Source organism: Lissotriton vulgaris, chromosome 6 (genome assembly GCF_964263255.1).
Source record: "Lissotriton vulgaris chromosome 6, aLisVul1.2, whole genome shotgun sequence".
In the NCBI taxonomy this organism is placed as follows: Eukaryota; Metazoa; Chordata; class Amphibia; order Caudata; family Salamandridae; genus Lissotriton; species Lissotriton vulgaris.
In genome coordinates, this window is record NC_141694.1 from 494,741,631 (window position 1) to 494,759,574 (window position 17,944).

General features: G+C 44.8%; 1 protein-coding gene across 1 annotated transcript in view; it reads left to right on the forward strand.

Annotated features, from left to right (window-relative positions):
* The window catches only part of KCNQ5 (potassium voltage-gated channel subfamily Q member 5), an 850,222-nt gene that overhangs the window by 597,633 nt on the left and 234,645 nt on the right, over positions 1-17,944 (forward strand). The window contains exons 9-10 of the mRNA XM_086926499.1: positions 504-560; positions 5,864-6,084. Of these exons, the coding sequence (XP_086782625.1) occupies positions 504-560; positions 5,864-6,084 (278 nt within the window). The remainder of the gene's footprint in view (positions 1-503; positions 561-5,863; positions 6,085-17,944) is intronic.

Genomic DNA, 17,944 nt, shown 5'->3' on the forward strand with positions numbered 1-17,944 from the left:
CATAAAGCAATGATGACCATAAACCATATAGGAGTCCAACTGTGCATCCTCTCTGAATCCTCCATTGGGGGAATTACCCTTTAATTGGAAGTTGCTCTCACAAAAAACATTATGACTGTCTGCGTTCTAGTGTTTCCTTTCTTTAGGCACTAATGATGTAATACTTTTCAACACAATACATCATGGAATTGAACACATGGCTTGCCATTATGTAGCTAAACTACACTAGTGCCACCTACTTCCAACAAAATGTTGCAACGGGATGCACAGCAAACACAGCTAGTGAAACCCTACACAAGAATGTCTGCGTGCTCTCAATGCGCTCCCTGCAACAGGCTTTTCTTCCTACAGCGGGTATTTCATGTATATGTGCATGTCAGTGTTGTGATGAAAAAAATGAAAGTAACAGTTAGATCCTATGGGTATTTTGTATAGAATACCTAACCTGTGTCCTATTAGTGCAATGCTTAGTAATGTCATCCTCTATTTCCCCTCACTCCTAGTAAGCTTTGTAGTAGTAAGCAGAAGCTCTTCAGGATGTACTCCTCTCGGAAACATAGGTACCCAGCATCCTGTCTACCCAAATGATATGCGAGAATGCCAACTAACAGCAGGTGCATGCTGACTCCTTTGCCCGACGATGCTTTATAATTTCTTCCCTCCTCTAAACCCTCGGAACTGTATTGATGGTCACGGGGAGGTTTACAACGACAATGCTTTAAATATCTGTTTTCTGCCTGTTGCCTGCTATGAGATTACTGTACATTGGCAATGCCGTGTAGCCTTGTCTCGAAATACATCTCTTGAATTGCTGAGGAACTGACTTACTTTGAACTAGCATGCATGGGCTTGTCTAACCCTAGAAATGTTATTTTAAGGAATGCTTGAGTCACCTAAGAAGAGCCATGTACATTTATTGAACTTATGAACAAACATATGGCTCAGACTCTATGAAGATTCTTCCAGTGTTGTGCCTCCATTTTGATTTCAGTGTGTGGGAGAGAAAGGTGTGATGCCATTGTGCATGAAGATTGGTGTGCGCTGGAGCATAGAAGAAAGCCACTTGTGGAGTGCCTGAATGAAACCACTGAATCTTAAAAAATATGGGAGATGCCCATATGATTTACTTTAGTCAGAGATTGTAGCTTAATCTCACTGTGAAGCTTGAGCAAGGTGGGGTTGTGGGTGTTTTGTAGATCGTGTGTTGAAATCATTCGTTGCAGTGATGTGGCACCATCAGACCCTGGCCAAACAAGTGGCTGCTTTAAAGGGCCCTTTTATTAAAACATTCAGTTCTAGCAACTCTTTTCCCCAACCCCTATCTTAGATAATAGCAGGAACCCATTATTATAATTCTGGACTCCCTATTGTTGATGTCAAAGGCTGTAGGGAACCCTATCCTGGTAAGGCCCTTGAGCAGTCAGTAATAACATTACAACATCCATCAACGGAGTTACAGATCAACTGTAGGAGCAGTTAATCAAGCAGTAGTTCACTTCAGAGAGTGCTCCAATAACTTAATGCCTGTCAGAGTATGCAGTGCATACACCAAATGGCATCAAAGCCCGATCCAGCCATGCAGCCCTATGCTTTGTAGCCCATTGTGACCTCTTTCACTGTGGTTTACTTGGTGGGCCAGCCACGGTCCACGGAGGGCTTCAATAGGTGATATAACGGGATCATTTCCTTTATGAATGTGTGAGCACAGAAGTGACCCTCTGCCAACGAGACCAGTGGAGTTTAATATCCCTAGAGCATAAGGCAGCTGTTTCAAGATGGACCCTTATGACAGGACCTATTGTTTGTTAACTTTAGAACAGACTAATTCAGGGCAGTGACATTCCAGGGATCCTGTTAACCCTGATTAAGACCTAAGGCCCTTCTGGGCTGTAAAAGAGCTGAAACATGAGGGAGACATACTATCTCACCTCAACCATTTGTTTTATTCTAATCCTGCCTGGTGTTCCCTTCAGTAAAGAGAAACTTTGGGGTTAACAGCAGGGTATTTTTATCGCTGCGTCTGGATCCAACTTCTATCCAGAAAAATATTTTTTATGATCTCCCTCTCTCAGAGGTTGAAACATCCTGGTGGAACTATCCAACCCAAGGTGGGACATAATTGCCTATGATGAAACATGCCACAATAATGTGGTAACACTTTTTTGTCCATTCTTATAATGCTCTCGGTAGGGCTTTTGGATTCCTCCACTACCATTCCTATTGTGTGCATGGTTATTCTGTTCGCCACCAGGCAAAAAGGAGCATGTCCCAAAGACCTGTTTCAGCACTATTTATTATTAAATGGAAATAAATGCTTCGAATGCCAGATATTAAAGAGTGACCTATTATAACGCTAACAAGGCATGTTCACACACGCGCCTTATTTCAATGTGCGTTACCTCGCTTGCACGGCTCAGTAGACTTGACGTTAAGAGGCGGCAGTAGGAAAGCTCCAATAGCCACACTCAATCTAGAGCCCAATTAAACTCCGTTAATGCACCTTTCTATTTTTATTCTCAAGCGCCTCTCTCGGCTGCTGAATGTCACAGAAAATGAGGCCCTTGAGGGCGAGATGCCAGGCAGCTGTTCGACCTACCGTTCACACCTGCTCGGTATTCCTGTGAAAAGTCACGGCCTAACTGCCTCAGTTACGTGGTGTCAAAGCAAGAAAATCCATGCAGGCCACTTTGTGCTCATTAGACGCAGCAATGATTTTCACCTCGAGCCCTGAAAGGGCCTCCGCCATGTCTGCTGCCCGGTCTGGTGAGCAGCAGATGCATTGCTCAGTAGCAAGCCAGCCCATCTTTGGGAATCAGCGTCACCATTCCTCTGTTGGACCATGCTAGTGATCCCGGCCTACCTACATTTACTCATCTGTAGGACGGGAAAGCCTGCAACTGGAGTTTCCTACTTGCATGTAAATGCATTCGAAAAATATCTGAATTCATGTATTTATGCCAGGTCAAACAATAAAAAAAGTTATGTGGAGTAGGTGTACTAATAAAAGTACATTTGCATTTTTATTGTTGTTTTAAATGTTATCATAACAAAACAGAATAGCAAAAATTCTGAATTCATTGTTGCCTGCCTGGCAGGATCTTTATCACCTTGCAGGGGAAATCAACTGGATGGACAAGGCCTTGTTAATGAGATCTTTCTATGGCTTTAAACTTTGTGCTCTAGTTAGGCTAAAATAACATTTTTATATATTTAAAAAGTGGCATCAAGTCAACCATATGTTCAAATGAAGACAGAGTATATGCTATTCATTACCTTTGTTGAGGGAGTGGAGCACACCATGATTCCTCCTAACACTCAACAATGGTGTTGTTTACAATATCATCTGCAGCACACCTCCATTTGTTATACATATGTAATTCTCAGTTATCGGAAACACCACAGAAATAGGAAAACCTAAGAAGTGAGACACCCAAATTAATACATATTTTGAAATTCACAAAAGAGATTAAGCTTCAAAACCCGGTGTGCAGGTATGGCCTGGCAGTCTGAACTTAGTATCTGCATGGCATTGCATCAGTAATGCCTTGCAAACCATTGAACAAGCAACATTTTCCAATGTTAAGAGCAATACCTTCAAATATTATAATTCACTTTTGTATTTCCTGCTGGGCCAGTTTGGAGTAAGAGAAAAGGAAAGCATGACATATATTTATTCTTTTCCCATTAGTTTATGTAGCGCATTCAATTTGGCAACTCCGGGGATGCTTTGAAAAAAAAATCTTTTAAAATGAGTTTCTTGTCAAACATTTTTAAGTTCTATTATCCGCTGCTTGAAAGAGAGAGTCTTCTCAGCAGACAGTGGCTCTCACCAAATGCAAAGGGCCTATTTTTAGAAATATAACTCCCTGCAGTTTATGTCACATGCAGTGCAGGTCAATGGTCCTTAAATTGTAAATCCTGACCAGAAGAGGCTAAATTAGTGTAGTGAGACTAAATCTCATTGAACAAACCTTCCAGTTTCTCCTCACACAGGTGAGCCCAGTATTTGGCGCCGTCTCTGCTTTTGTCACGGTCAGACAGATTCAAAATTCAACCTTTAGTGGACAATTAGTGCCATCCAAGGCACTAACTGAGTGCAGCTGCTTCTTGCATTAGAGTTTAATAGTTTGAAAATTGAATTCTGAACGATGAAGTGCACCTGCTACAGTTAGAATTAAAAATTAAAGACGTTATTCCTTAGATGTTGGGATTATGTAATCTGTAAAGTGCCTTATTTTAGCCACAGGCGGCTCCAGCGACTTTTTCATGCACTCATTTTCAACTTCACTTTAAAATTCACAAGACGCTGTGTTAATCCTACAACCTCAAAACTGAAGGATCAGGATTTAGATCTAAGAGGAGATCCCATGACCATGATAAAAGTATCTTGATTGCCAGTTGGCCATATTTCCCCTCATGAATTTAATTGCCTTGAGGAGTCAGCCACTAAAATTTCTTACTATGCAAGTAATTGCCTCCTCTTCAGGCATTTCTTGTGCTTTATTGACATGCACCATGCACATCGGCTTTTACCTGCAATACCACCTTAATTATTGCTCAGCAAAACCATGCCAGAAAATGCTTATAAACCTGTGTATGCTTATTCCTCCAAAGAGTCATAAGAGGAAATACATGTAGCAGTGGACCTATTGCCGGGAGCAATCAAGGTGTGTGTGTGTTTGTGTGTGGACGCACACATATGTGCATGTGTTGTGCCTTTAACAAATCCCAAGACCTGGCATCTGTTGTCTTAGGGGCCATTTCACTCATACAACAGTCTACACTGGTTGTACAATCATCCACAAATAAATTAAAGGAAGGATACAATGCATGCCTTTTGGACAAATATTTACTTTTGAATTGTGAAAACAGGTAAGACCTCAAGTGAGAAGTAAATCTGTCCCAAATAGTGAGCATAGGAAATGGAAACTAATTACAGGAAGTGTTCTATCCTTGTAATTCCATGCAACATGAAACTATTGCAGTCTTGCTAGCATGTGTCTTGTTTGATGCATTTATTGTAATGCTTTGCTGCTTGGGTTTACCATTGTCTGCTATGCTTATTTTTGACCTGATGAGTACAATGGCTGTATGGGCAGAGGCTATGACTCTGGGAAATTTCATGCCCATCGACAAGTTTTACTAAGCTTATACCATCGCCCCATTTAAAAGAGGTGCATTGAGACTGTTTTTCCCCATTGATGCTTTTGCACACGAAGCAGTAAGTCATTGCGAATCTGCAATATTATTTTAACTTTTACCATATACATCTCTATCAAAACACTGGATCCATTGCACACCTGAGAAGCAGAAGCCGCCCATTTCATCCATTCCATCTCTTGTATGTTTTGTTAAATCTATGGTTTGGAAATAAGTTATCTTTTTACATGTCATTTGCTCTTTCAATACTGCATGGGTGTTGTATATGCTTGAACATATTGAGAACCTTGCTAAAGTGGTATATTGCATGCAAAGGTGACTGACAAAAAAGATAAACAGAATTATTTGTATCTGTTATTCTGCATGAAGCAAAAATAATGCACCTCTAGAGGTTTGTAGTCGCTTTTGCTGGTTGAAATATAACCAATCCCTTGTTATTTTTCAACATGTGCATTAAATGCTTCGACAGTTTGGTATATTCTTTTGATAAAGATTTAAGGTACTCATTATTGGCAATAGAACTCTTTTAGAGTCAAACTTATTACAGATATGAGTGTTTTTTTGTAGTTTATTCTCTAGTAAGAGTACAAATGGACGTGTTCATGCTTAAAGTAGAAGTGCACATTCATACATTCTAAATTAGAATTTTATTCTCCCAAAAACAGTTGTTTTGTAATTAAATAATCTATGCATCTTTTCGCAGCCAGAAATTAAGTTTTAAAGAGCGTGTGCGGATGGCAAGCCCCAGGGGTCAGAGCATGAAGGGCCGACAGACGTCAGTTGGAGATCGGCGGTCGCCAAGCACCGATGTCAATTCTGAAGGGAGTCCGACAAAAGTGCAAAAGAGCTGGAGTTTCAATGACAGAACTCGTTTCAGGCCCTCCCTCCGGCTCAAGAGTTCACAGCCCAAGATGGTGCCTGATGGTAAGCATCTTGTTTTAAATCTTTTACAGTGCATTTGTGGAAGGGCCTATCCCATGTTAATCGGTCAAACTGAGGCAAATTAGGAAATCATGAAATACTAAATTTAAAATCATTATCTATTATCACTATTTTTCCTCACCCTCTCTTTTCAGTATCTCCCCACCCTATGCAGTGGCACAGTAAGCAGTGGGTGGCAGATGCTGCAGCAACCTATATAGACTTCAAGGATGTCAGATAAAGAATGAACAGAAAAGAAGCCTTGATGAATTTGTCTTGAAGCATTTACCATGAGTTTACCATATCGTCATTGGGCCCTTTTTGATCACTAATTTTTTATCTTAATACTTGCCTTAATATAATTTATTTGGTCTGCTGATGGACCTTGCTTCATGCTGAGAGGGGTCGGAGATAGGGATCCAACTCGAGTTATCCAATGAGGACCAGGAATTGGGTAACTGACCTACAAACTCATAATTAGATTCAAATATATAACTCTCAGAACTAAGCTATGCAAGTAAACTATTATCACTGCTAGACAAACCTCCTAAAGAAATTCAGTTGAATCAAGATCATACAAACCAATAATTCAGTCACAGCTATGCAGAATAATAACATTAGTATCTGCTGGCCAGAGATCTATCTATTTTAATTCCCTACAACCATCAACAACCCAGTTGCAATGCACAATCAGTTATTAGAGACAGATCATGGAGAGGGAGAAACAGGATTTAATTAAAGTTAGATTTATAATAATTATTAAGAGGAGTAGCTACATTAATATCATGCATTTAAGACCTAGGAGCACAAGTCAGGCAAATCAAAATATGAGTGTCCCATTTATTACCAAAGCTCTGGGAAAGATCAGGAAGGGACCTGAACTATAACAGCTTAAAAGTACTCTCCCATTAGAGGAAAAGAAGTCAGAGAATAGTGCACACAGCATATGTGTCAGCCAAAGGAAAGCCAGTAGAGTCTGCAAGGAAGTTCTAAAAAAGGAAGGAGAGGCGATGTGGAAAAGTGTCCCTCAAAGAGTGCAAGTGTGTGTGTTTCCTTTCGTCACATCAACATATAATATAATCCTAAAGTTCCAGGTTGACACCTCCTGGGTCGCCTCATCTGGTCAGACCACTCAGTCCATTGGTCAGTTTGTATAGGATGATTGTCATGCAGCATAAAGCAGCCACATATTATAGCAAAAAGGTGATGATCATCACTTAAGCTGTCGAACCATCAAGTATGTATAACTTTTAAACAATAGTCCTTTTGCAAAAGTACATGAGTGAGTTCAAGAGGACAGTTTCTCATGGCAGATATTCCCAAAGTAGCAAAATTGTTGCAAGCTGTCCTCATATGCGAATGGGAACTCTCCCTATGTGACATAGTTTCTCTTCACATTGCAAGTTTACAAAACCCTTTCTATGAGAACAGAATCAAACAAAGTAAGGAAATGTAGGCCTAAACTGAATTTGGTTCATGAAATACAGAATATAAAATAATGGAAAAATGCATTTCATTTATAATCTTTGGGACATTATGCATATTTCTTTCAACTTATTTGCACTCATAAAGTGTTTTAGTTTCGTTGTGAATATAGCACATGTTACTATAACATAGTACTGCATTTTTAAAGTACCATTGTGTAAAATTATTTTACAACATAAATTATTAATATTGTTTCTGGTGATTCATATTAGTAAAGGGATGAAGATTATTCCCTAAATGTTTCAGAGCAATTGGGTGTAGTATAAACATGCAGCACCCTTTTCTCCTTTCTCACTTGGTGCACAATTTCACATATGCAAAATATGGAGTTTATAATGAGACTCCTCAATAATGTACATAATATCCTCTAGATTTATATTAGTTTCCTTTAATTCTCCTCACACATTATTATTTCCGAAGTATAGTTAGAAAGATTTTTGGCCTATGTGAATTCATCACTTAACATCTTCTTCTGAATTTAAAAGATACACCAATACTAGTAAATAGAGTACAATCTATGTTATACAAGGGACTCATTTTCATCTAATTTTCTCATCTGCTTGCTTTTATGATGCAGTAACTAAGTCTTCTCATGATTTTTCTCATCTTTCTCCAACGTATAATTCACATAGTTAGTGCACATTTGTCATTTTTCTCTCAAATGTGTCATAATTGGTTTTATGTGTCAGTTAAAGGGCTCAGCAGTTTCTCTGCTTCATCGAGTTCAAGTACAACTGTACTGCAACTTCGTGTGACAGTGCTGCTGATTTCTTTACCATAAGAGCTGTATTCACTATACCTTTCTCTGACTGCATGTTTTAGATATTTGTAATTTTAACTAAGAACACCCATGTTAGCTAACAAATGAAAGAGACGGCCATCGAATTCAAGAGGTTTTCTACCTCATGTTTAAAGACCTGCTTGATTTACAAAGTGAAGCCAACTATCTCAATATATATATATATCATAAGCATGGAAAGCGCAATCAAGGTAGTAGGTCAGGTGAAGTCCGAGGCCAGCATCCCCACTGAAAATTCTTCCAGCAACACTGCTTCCTTTGCTCTTCTGCCGACAGACCATGACTCAAATTTCACTGCACCAATTCTGGATGGTATGTTTAACTCAACATTTAACACTGACATGATGTGCGAACCAAAAAATGTTATGCCAAATGCCACTTTTTCTAAGAACTTTTTTAATTAGGACATTCATATCATATAAATAGGGAGCTTATTGTTTATTAATGTATTTATGACTTTTAAAAAACCTTCCAAACAAACGTTGGTGAAGTAGTTGGTGCAATGTTGACGCAGGAGTCCTTCTCGAACTTCAAAGGCTGTCTCCAAGATGTAGCACATTGGATGAACACAAATAAATTAAAATTAAACGCCAATAAGACCGAAGTAATCTTCTTTGGTAGAGGCCCCACCCCCGACTCAGAACTTTGGTGGCCGACGGAGATGGGCCCAGCCCCCTCACCCAGCCGCACAGCAAAAAATCTTGGAGTGAGGTGGGACGATAGCATGTCCTTCACCTCCCACATCCAACAAGTCGCTGGCTGCTGCCTGAGCAAACTGAGAAATCTCCGTAAAATCCTGAAACTCCTCCCGGAGAGCTGCCGAAAAACGGTTATCCATGCCACTGTCACATCACGGCTGGATTATGCCAACGGACTCTACTTAGGCCTACCAAAATACCTGACGCAAAAACTTCAGGTAGTTCAAAATGCCGCTGCGAGACTGCTACTGCGAATCCCTCTCAAGCAATCAGTCTCTTCGCATCTTCGATCACTGCACTGGCTGCCAGTTGCCAGCAGAATAAAATTCAAAGCACTTACGCTGGCGTTCAGATCTCTGCATGCTTCCTGCCCAGAGTACCTGAAAAACCGCCTCCCGAGATACTCCCAAACCCGCGCACTGCGGTCCAATTGCCGCGTTCAACTGGCCGTCCCGCGCACGAAAAAGGCTCGACTAGGCGGGCGGACTTTTTCGGCAAACGTTACCTCTCTATGGAACACTTTACCGCAAGAAATCCAGCAGGCCCCTTCTGAACCTTGTTTTAAGAAACTGCTGAAAACGTGGCTCTTCACCCAACCCCGCTAGCTCTTCTACTCTAGCCTCTAGGTCAACTGTGTTCTCCTAGCGCCGGGACACCTCCTAGCGAGGTAGCTGCTCGCGCTTTACAAAATGCAGTATTATTATTATTATTAATGTGCTAACACTGGACTACGTGACTTTCATTTGGGTGTGCTAAAATGAAAGTCTATTTGAATGATCTTCAAAATAGTTTTCTTTGATGCATCACCTGAAATAGTATATTTAGAGTAGGAGGTGTGTAACCAGTATATTATACAAGCTTAGGTTTGTGTAGTTCCCAATCAGTTAATTTCATATGGTTCACACAGTTTCCTTCTCTCCCTCCCCGACCTTCAAGGTTAGTTTTTCTCCGCAATTAAACACAAGCATTCATTGAAACATCCTTCAATTAGGAAAATTATGTTAGTTTTCATTCTGTCTATGATGTCTACTACATGCTGATACATACCTTGCATTTAGTGCTTAATTTGTGCAGATGATTGCAGGTGGTTAGCACTAGCGCTCATTCTGGTGAGAAATGAGAAAGGTGCTATAAGAGTGCCTATTGGAGAAAGCAGGGCTTAAAAGAAACATGCAAGAGTAGAAGAAATAGGCATGAATTTGAATCAAGGCTAGGTAACCCTGGTGTTTGGTAATTCCAGCATTCAAAAGTGCTGGCAGCAGGCTTCTAAGTAAAACCTTGCCCCCTGCACTTATATGTTTATAAATTAAGTGCTGCTTATGTAACTTCTCCTCATCAAGGGTACGCTGAATTACACTCACTCACAGACTTGCAAAATAGTGTCTATACGATATTAGAAAGCTGGTTCCAAGTAAAAGCTGAACCATTTATAAATTTGTGACCTTTGCATATTATAAGTATTTTTTTCAAGGTATCAGTGAGTTTTGCAGGAAGAAACTTCGTAAATTTTAATGGCTTTAATTTCAAGTTGAAGTCCTTGTGTATTGATGTATTTTTATATAGCTGTTTAATTTGTGCCTATGTTTGGCTTTGATGGGCACTAGTACTTTTTTTTGAAGACTCAGTCTTATTTTTTCATCTTCAGGCTTTGACCTTGAAAAACAGAGAAGCTCCAAAAATTGAGAAAAAGTAAGAGAAAGATAGGGAAGTAGTCACATAGGGACAATGCAAGAATGGAAAAAAAAACTTATAAGAGGGAGATTAGGAGACGAAAGTGTAGGGTGGTTAAAGAAAGATGCATGAGGAGTGAGGGGGCCAGGTTCCGCCTTCTGGGTTTCCTGGGGAACCCCTGGGCGCCGGACCATTGGTTTCTGCTTAAAAGTGTGGAGGGGAGAAATATCTTTCCCAATTTGGTTTCCCAATCTCAATAAATCATGACTCCAAAGAATGACTGACTCCAAGTTCTTCATTTAGTTAGTTTGTTACAAAGCCAATAACAATCAGACATACAGACACATTAGAACGAGGGTGTAGAAATACATCGGAACTATTACAAAGCTAAACCTATGGTCAAGATTCAATCTATGAAGTATACAGAGAATGACCAGTTCTAAAATCAGGACGCAGATGATCACTACTCCAACATCAAGAGTATTCTTTATTTGAGGTTAGTAATTAAAAAGCATTAGTCTGCCCCTACACTAACGTGACATCCCTACTTAGCGTTTCCCAAGGCAAGTTCAAGAAAAAGTTTGTCAGTGCATGAAGACTTCCTAAGAAGTGCATTCACGTTGAATGGGTCACGTAGCATAAAGCTACAAAGCTCATTCTAAGATGCTCCTTCCCTCTCCATCAGATTTCTTCTCCTAACTTAACCTCCTGAGCACTGCCCCTAGTTCCAACATCAAAATACTAGGCCACACCCATCTTCGCATCACGCTATCATCCATCCAGCTGAACACCTCCTTGTAGGTAACTTTCCTGATGGCTTCGATAATCCCAGCCTCTGGCTCGATGACCTCGAGTCCCAGGCCTTCTCCAGTGAGAAAGAACATCGTCCCACATTATCAGTACTCTTTGTTCAAATGTATCCTCTCCTCCGTATGCCTATCTCCTAAAACAAAAGCGTTATTCTTACAAAGATGAATTTCTCCACCTGCAACAAAAAACGTGAGAAAGAAAAGATTCTGCATCCACATGAACATTACAAATGCTTCAATTATGAGCGCCAGGGAGAAATACACATGAGGCCTACAGAAAATCGGCTAACATAAGAATCACCATGAATCTTCGTTAAACATACATGAACATGAACATTATTAGTGTGCACGTTTAAATCAGTGTGTTATACTTGTCAGTGACTTAGATTCCCATTAGTCACTTGTAAGGTGAGCATTAAGACTTCACCATTTAGAGCACAATTACAATATATTTTCTCCACATTGCATGAAATCCCTTTATCACATAACTTTACATGTTATTACATTTCACATTCTTATGACTAAATGTTAACACAACATAAGGATATATGCAGGTGCAAAACTCGTGATTATATTGCACCCCTACAAATTGAAGAGTGCAATCGCGCTGTATGAGTTGGAATTAAGAGTCTTAATATACACCACCCGCTCTATTTAGCAGTGGGAACTCAAGCCTCCCAAGAAACACCTTTGGCCCACGAACTGCTCCCATTACATGCACATGCTCTGCTTGTTTGTTTGTTTGGCCCTGCAAACATTCACTGTGCTCATGACAATATTTGAGTTCTTGGAAGTAGCCGTTCACTATCAACACGTGCAGAAAGTGTCGGTTTTGCAGAAAAGTTTGTATTTCAATAAAGACTTGCCGACAGATCAAATTCAACTACAGTTTATTTTTTTTGAGCAAAGAAGATTATGTGTCCCAGATTTAATTGTATTTCTTAAATGTGTTTTTTTTTGCAGTCCTTACCTTTAAACGTTCCCTAATAATAATATCAGAAAAGTCCATATTTAAAGACACCTAATTTTTGCCTCGATGTTGAATCACATGTCATTCTTTTCTGCCCAGCTTGCTTTTTTATTAAAAGTATGAAACTACCTCTGCAAGTATCTGTCTTTAATGTGTTTGGCCGCTGCTTCGTATGCCATGCACACACCGATCCTTCTATTCCCGTATTTTCTATTCGCCAAGGAGCTGAGTTGCAGAGTGTTGTATAAAGGAGCGTGGCCTCTGAACACCTCTCTGCAACGCAGCTCCCTGGCACAAACTGGAGGTACCTGTTGGGCTAGTTGGCCCCCAGGGGACCTCTGTATTGAAGATGAATTAATTCCCCAACTTAAAACGCGCCACAGGGCATGTTTGCACACATATCACCTCAGGCCCGCCCCCTACCTTCATCACTGTGCAAACGCGCCCCATGGCGCGTTTTAAGTTGGGGGATTGAGTCCCCTTGAATCCTGAGGTCCCCTGGCAGCCAAATAGCCCACCAGGTGGCATCGACGACGTGGGGTAGCCCTTCCCGCATAGATCCTGAGGTGGGGCTCCCTGAGATGGAGCGAGCTGATCGCTGAAGGGCCCTGGACGTTTGGACCACTGAGACCCCGGCGAGGTCGACAGCCGGGGACCTTGATTTTTTCGCAAGGCCCGGCAGTGAACTTGTGGAGGAGCTGGGGGCCTGGCCCTGGCAGACGCTTGCTGGGAACCATCGCGGGACCGCTGCAGCCCGGACCACAGCATTGGGGGGCCCCGTCGGGAGAGTGGAGCTCAAGGGGTCTGGCCAACCCTGGATCAAGGTACGCGGGCGGGGCCCACACTGAGTTAGCAGAGCAGCGTCTGCGGCGAGGGGATGTGGGTCCCCCGGGTGCCGGAGTGATGGAAAGGCTTTCAGTCAGTGTTTCGTGACTGGGCTTGGGGCTGGGTGCATGGTGGCTGGAACGCGCCGCGAAGGCTGGTGGCGGAGCGGCAAGCCCTGGGCCCCCCCTGACACAACTTTGGGTTGGCTCCCCACCCGAAAGGAGGCTGCGGAAATTGGAGGCCGGTGGTGGTGGTCTGGGCCCCATTTACACTCAAGGCTGATGGTGGAGTAGAGATTTGGAGGGGCTCATGCCAATGGCGACCTGCCTGGGGCCTTGGTGATAGCGGTGGGGTGCCTTGCTCAACAGCTCGGTGGTCAGATTGGACCGCGGTGGGCTCCTAGGTGGAGTCGCAGGCAACGATCCAGAGGGTTTTCTTGGCGGATTTGGTCACGGACGCAGCCAGGCAGATATGACATGCGGCGCAGGTGGTGAGGGGGGCCCCAAGCATGGCCCAATTGACAAGTTTATGGGGCTGGGGGGCAGCGTGGGGGCCTCTGGTGGACCCCAAGAGTCTGGGCCTGACAATGCGGCACTTATGGCGGCCATCACTCACTCCCGAGATGTGTTGGATGCAAAGATTGGGGCAGTGGGGTCTGATGTAACACTGCTGCGCCAGATCTGCAGAATGCGGTCTCCTGCATTACTGAGGCCGAGATACGAATCTCTGAGGCGGAGGACGATATAGTGACTCTTAAACGCAGGGTGGCCAGCCTGGAATCTGTCCAAAAGGGATTGGCGCTCCGTGTGGAGGACGCAGAAGGGCGTGCCAGGCGCAACAACCTTCGATTTGTTGGTCTGCCGGAGTGCTGTGAGAAGGGTGACATGGAGGGCTTCCTGGTGTGGTGGCTTGAGGGCTGGCTTCCGCCTGATACTCTATCCCGTTGCTTTGTCATTGAACGGGCGCATAGGGCCCTAATGCAAAAACCGCCGGAGGGGGCACGGCCGCGGACGGTGATTGCTAAGCTCCTCAACTACCATGATAGAGACATGATCCTAAAACAGGCCAGAGCGAAGGAACGATTGCGGTATGAAAATCACACTATCCTGATTTTCCCTGATTATACTCGCATGGTTGAACAACAACGCCAGTCTTTTACTGCGGCAAAGGCCCGGCTGCGGGATCTGAAAATACACTACGCTCTTCTATATCTGGCCCGTCTGAGGGTCGTGTTTCAGTCTCGCACACACTTCTTTGACTCCCCGGAGGAGGTGTTTACATGGACAGATGAAATCAGGCCAGTGAAGGTGCACACACCCCCGGGGCAAGATTCAGACTCCTCGCATGATGGGGCACAGGCGAGGCCCTCTCGCGAAGAGAAGCGCCAGAACAATTGGAGGTCCAGATCAAGACAACGGTCTGTACCGGGCACGGCCTCCGAGAAAGAGACGGGGGCTGCAGAGAAGCAGAAGAAGGGCACATGACAGCTCAGAGAGACATGTTGTTGATATATTGCTTTAGCCCTCTGCGATTAGGGGTTCTGCCCTGGGGGTAATAAAGTCCCGTTTCCGCGGGGAGGGGAGAGTGCCTAGGAGGAGGGGTGATTTGGGGGTGACTGGGATTGGGGGGGTACTTATGGGTGGGGAGGGGTCCCCTAGTAGTGGGTTGGTAGTTGCAGGTGTTTGGGGAGTTGGGTAGCGTTATGGGGATCCATTGGTGGGCTGTCATCAACCTCGAGTTGGGGTGGAGACCCTGCTACACCGCGACAGGTACTTCATTGTTTCTTGAGGTATGGGGGGGTTTCGGAGGGATGTTTGAGGTTGAATTGGGGGGGGAAGCACGGTCCTGGCAATGTTGCTGTGGGGTTGAGTATACACATACTTGGTGCGTGTGGAGGTTCTTTGATAAAAGGGGTCCTGATTTCACGTCCGGATGATGGGGCCGCTGGGCCTAGGGGCACACTTCGTGTCCTTAGTTGGAATGTACGGGGAGTGCTGGATAAGACCAAGCGGGGGGCAGTCCTGAAACAGGCCAAAAAGGCGGAGGCGGATGTAGTGATGCTGCAAGAAACACATCTACTGGGTAATAAAACACTATGCCTCCAGCGATATGGCTATCATCAGGTTTTCCATGCTGGTTTCGCCAGGGGCTCCAGAGGGGTAGTCATACTGGTGCACCGTAGGGTCCCATATGTCCACTCCACTCACTGGTTAGATACACAGGGCCGCTACATCTTTGTTCAAGGTACATTAGGGGAGGAATCTGTTGTGTTTGGTTGTGTGTACGCCCCACCCCCTTTGCAGTGGTCTCTGGTGGAAAAGATATTTGCGGTATGGGCTGATATCCCGAATGTACTGGCAGTTATAGGTGGTGACTGGAATGATGTGGTGATAGTGCATGTGGTAGGTGCAGGCCTGAGGGGGGACGGTGGCAGCTGGTCCTACTAAACTGAGTGATATGATTAGGAACCTGGGCTGGGTGGACACATGGAGACACATACATGGCGCACAGCGAGAATACACCTTTCTCTGAGCAGTCCATAAATCTTTCTCCAGACTAGATTACATATTTGTTCCTCTGGCGGCTCAGGGCAGGTTGGAGGCTGCAGACATATTGCCGCATGGGCTGTCGGATCACTCTCCTACGGCTGTAACTATAGGATTGGATCGACGGCAGCAGCCATTTCATTGGCGCCTCTCTGTCTGGCATTTGCAATTAGGGGATTACCAAGTGCATATGCGGGAGGCCATAGCGCAGTACTTAGTCGAGAATGTCGGGACAGTGGCGGACACGGCAAGCTATGGGAGGCTATGAAGCCCACACTGCAGGGCACAGACATTGCTTGTAGTGCCGCGGCCCGGAAGAGGCGTAGGGAGGCCCTCGACCATGCTGAGGTGGAGATTAGGGATTTGGAGCAATGCAGTAGCCCTGAGGGGGGGAGCCGGACAGTGGAGCAGTTGATGTTGGCGCAGCAGTCTTATGCCTCGTTGTTACTGGATGAGGCGCGGCAGCTGTGGCTGACGACCCGTAGCAGGATATATCAATGGGGGAATAAAACTGGGACGATGCTCCATAGACTGTGTCAGGGCCACTTCCAGGCTCAGACCCCTCCGAGGATCGTAGATGATTCCGGTTCCCTGATTACAGACCCCAAGTCGCTTGCGGAGGGCTTTGCAGCCTACTATGCTGAATTATACTCCCCGCATGAATGCATCTCTGCAGACCTAGTTGATAGATTCATAGCTGATTTGCCGCCGCGAGCGGTTTCGGATGAAGCCCGAGACCGCCTTGACTGTCCACTAACAGAGGACGAGCTGGGAGTTGCCCTGGGGGAGTTGAACACTGGGAAGGCCCCTGGCCCTAATGGCTTCCCCAGCGAATTCTTTAAGAAGTTCCATCTACAACTGGGGGCCCATTATAGAGCGGTGGTAGAAGAGGCTAGGGAGCATGGCAGCCTGCCCCCGGACTGGAGACATGCTGAGGTGTTGGTGTTTCACAAAACTGGTCAGCCCCCAGAGCAATACGCCTCGTACCGCCCAATCTCCCTTTTAAACGTGGAGGCCAAGGTATTGGCCAAGGCGCTGGCAAATAGGTTACTGCCGTAAATCACTGAACTTATGCACCCTGATCAGGCCGGCTTTATGCCCCAACGGGCGACACAGGACAATATCAGGCGGGCCCACGTTGCACTGGCGGCAATTCAATCCATCGGGGCGCATGCGGCGCTATTCCTAGCCGATATGGACAGAGCGTTTGATTCGCTTAGTTGGGCATACCTGTTCTCGCTCCTGCCGCGGCTGAATCTGGGGCCCGTATTCTTGTCTTATGTGAAGTTGCTGTATACAGATCTAACGGCTTCGGTCAGGGTGGCGGGGGAGTTGTCCTCGAGCTTTGCCATCGAGCGGGGCATCAGGCAGGGCTACCCCCTCTCGCCTTACCTGTTTGCCATGACCACGGAGCCCCTAGCTGCTTGGGACCGTGTGGATGCACAGATGAAGGGGTTCGAGTGGCCGTGGGGCCTGTCTGATCGAATTGCGCTCTATGCGGATGACGTCCTGTGTTTTTTTTAACGGATCTTAATAGGTCGGGGCCTCATTTCCTACATGTTGTGCAAATCTTTGGCGATACATCGGGCTTATATATGAACCCACGCAAATCTACGCTCTGGGAGCTGGGGAGTGGCTGGCAATTGGAGATTGGGCATCGGAGCTTCAGAGGGCAGTCGGGGGCCGTTGTGGAGATGAGGCAAGCTAATGCCCAGAGTTGCAAAGTGTGATCCCTGGTAGAGTAGGCACTGAGGAGAGAATTATCGAGTCCGCTGACCCTGGTCCACGAACCTGCCGCATCGGGGATTGAACCCTGGTCCCGGGCCGTCCTCTGCTTACGGGTCTGCCGCCTCTAACCAGTGAGCCTTCGGGATTTGCGGGGTGGGACGCCATTGGAATTTCTAAATTGGGTGTTGTCATGACGGGGACGACGCTCAAGTCGTTCCAGGATCTGAGTATGGAATATAATGTGCCTCGCACACAATTCTTCCGCTACTTACAATTTCGCCAAGCCCTGGCCCCTGACCTGGAGGGATTGACCCCGCTTCCTGAATTTAGTC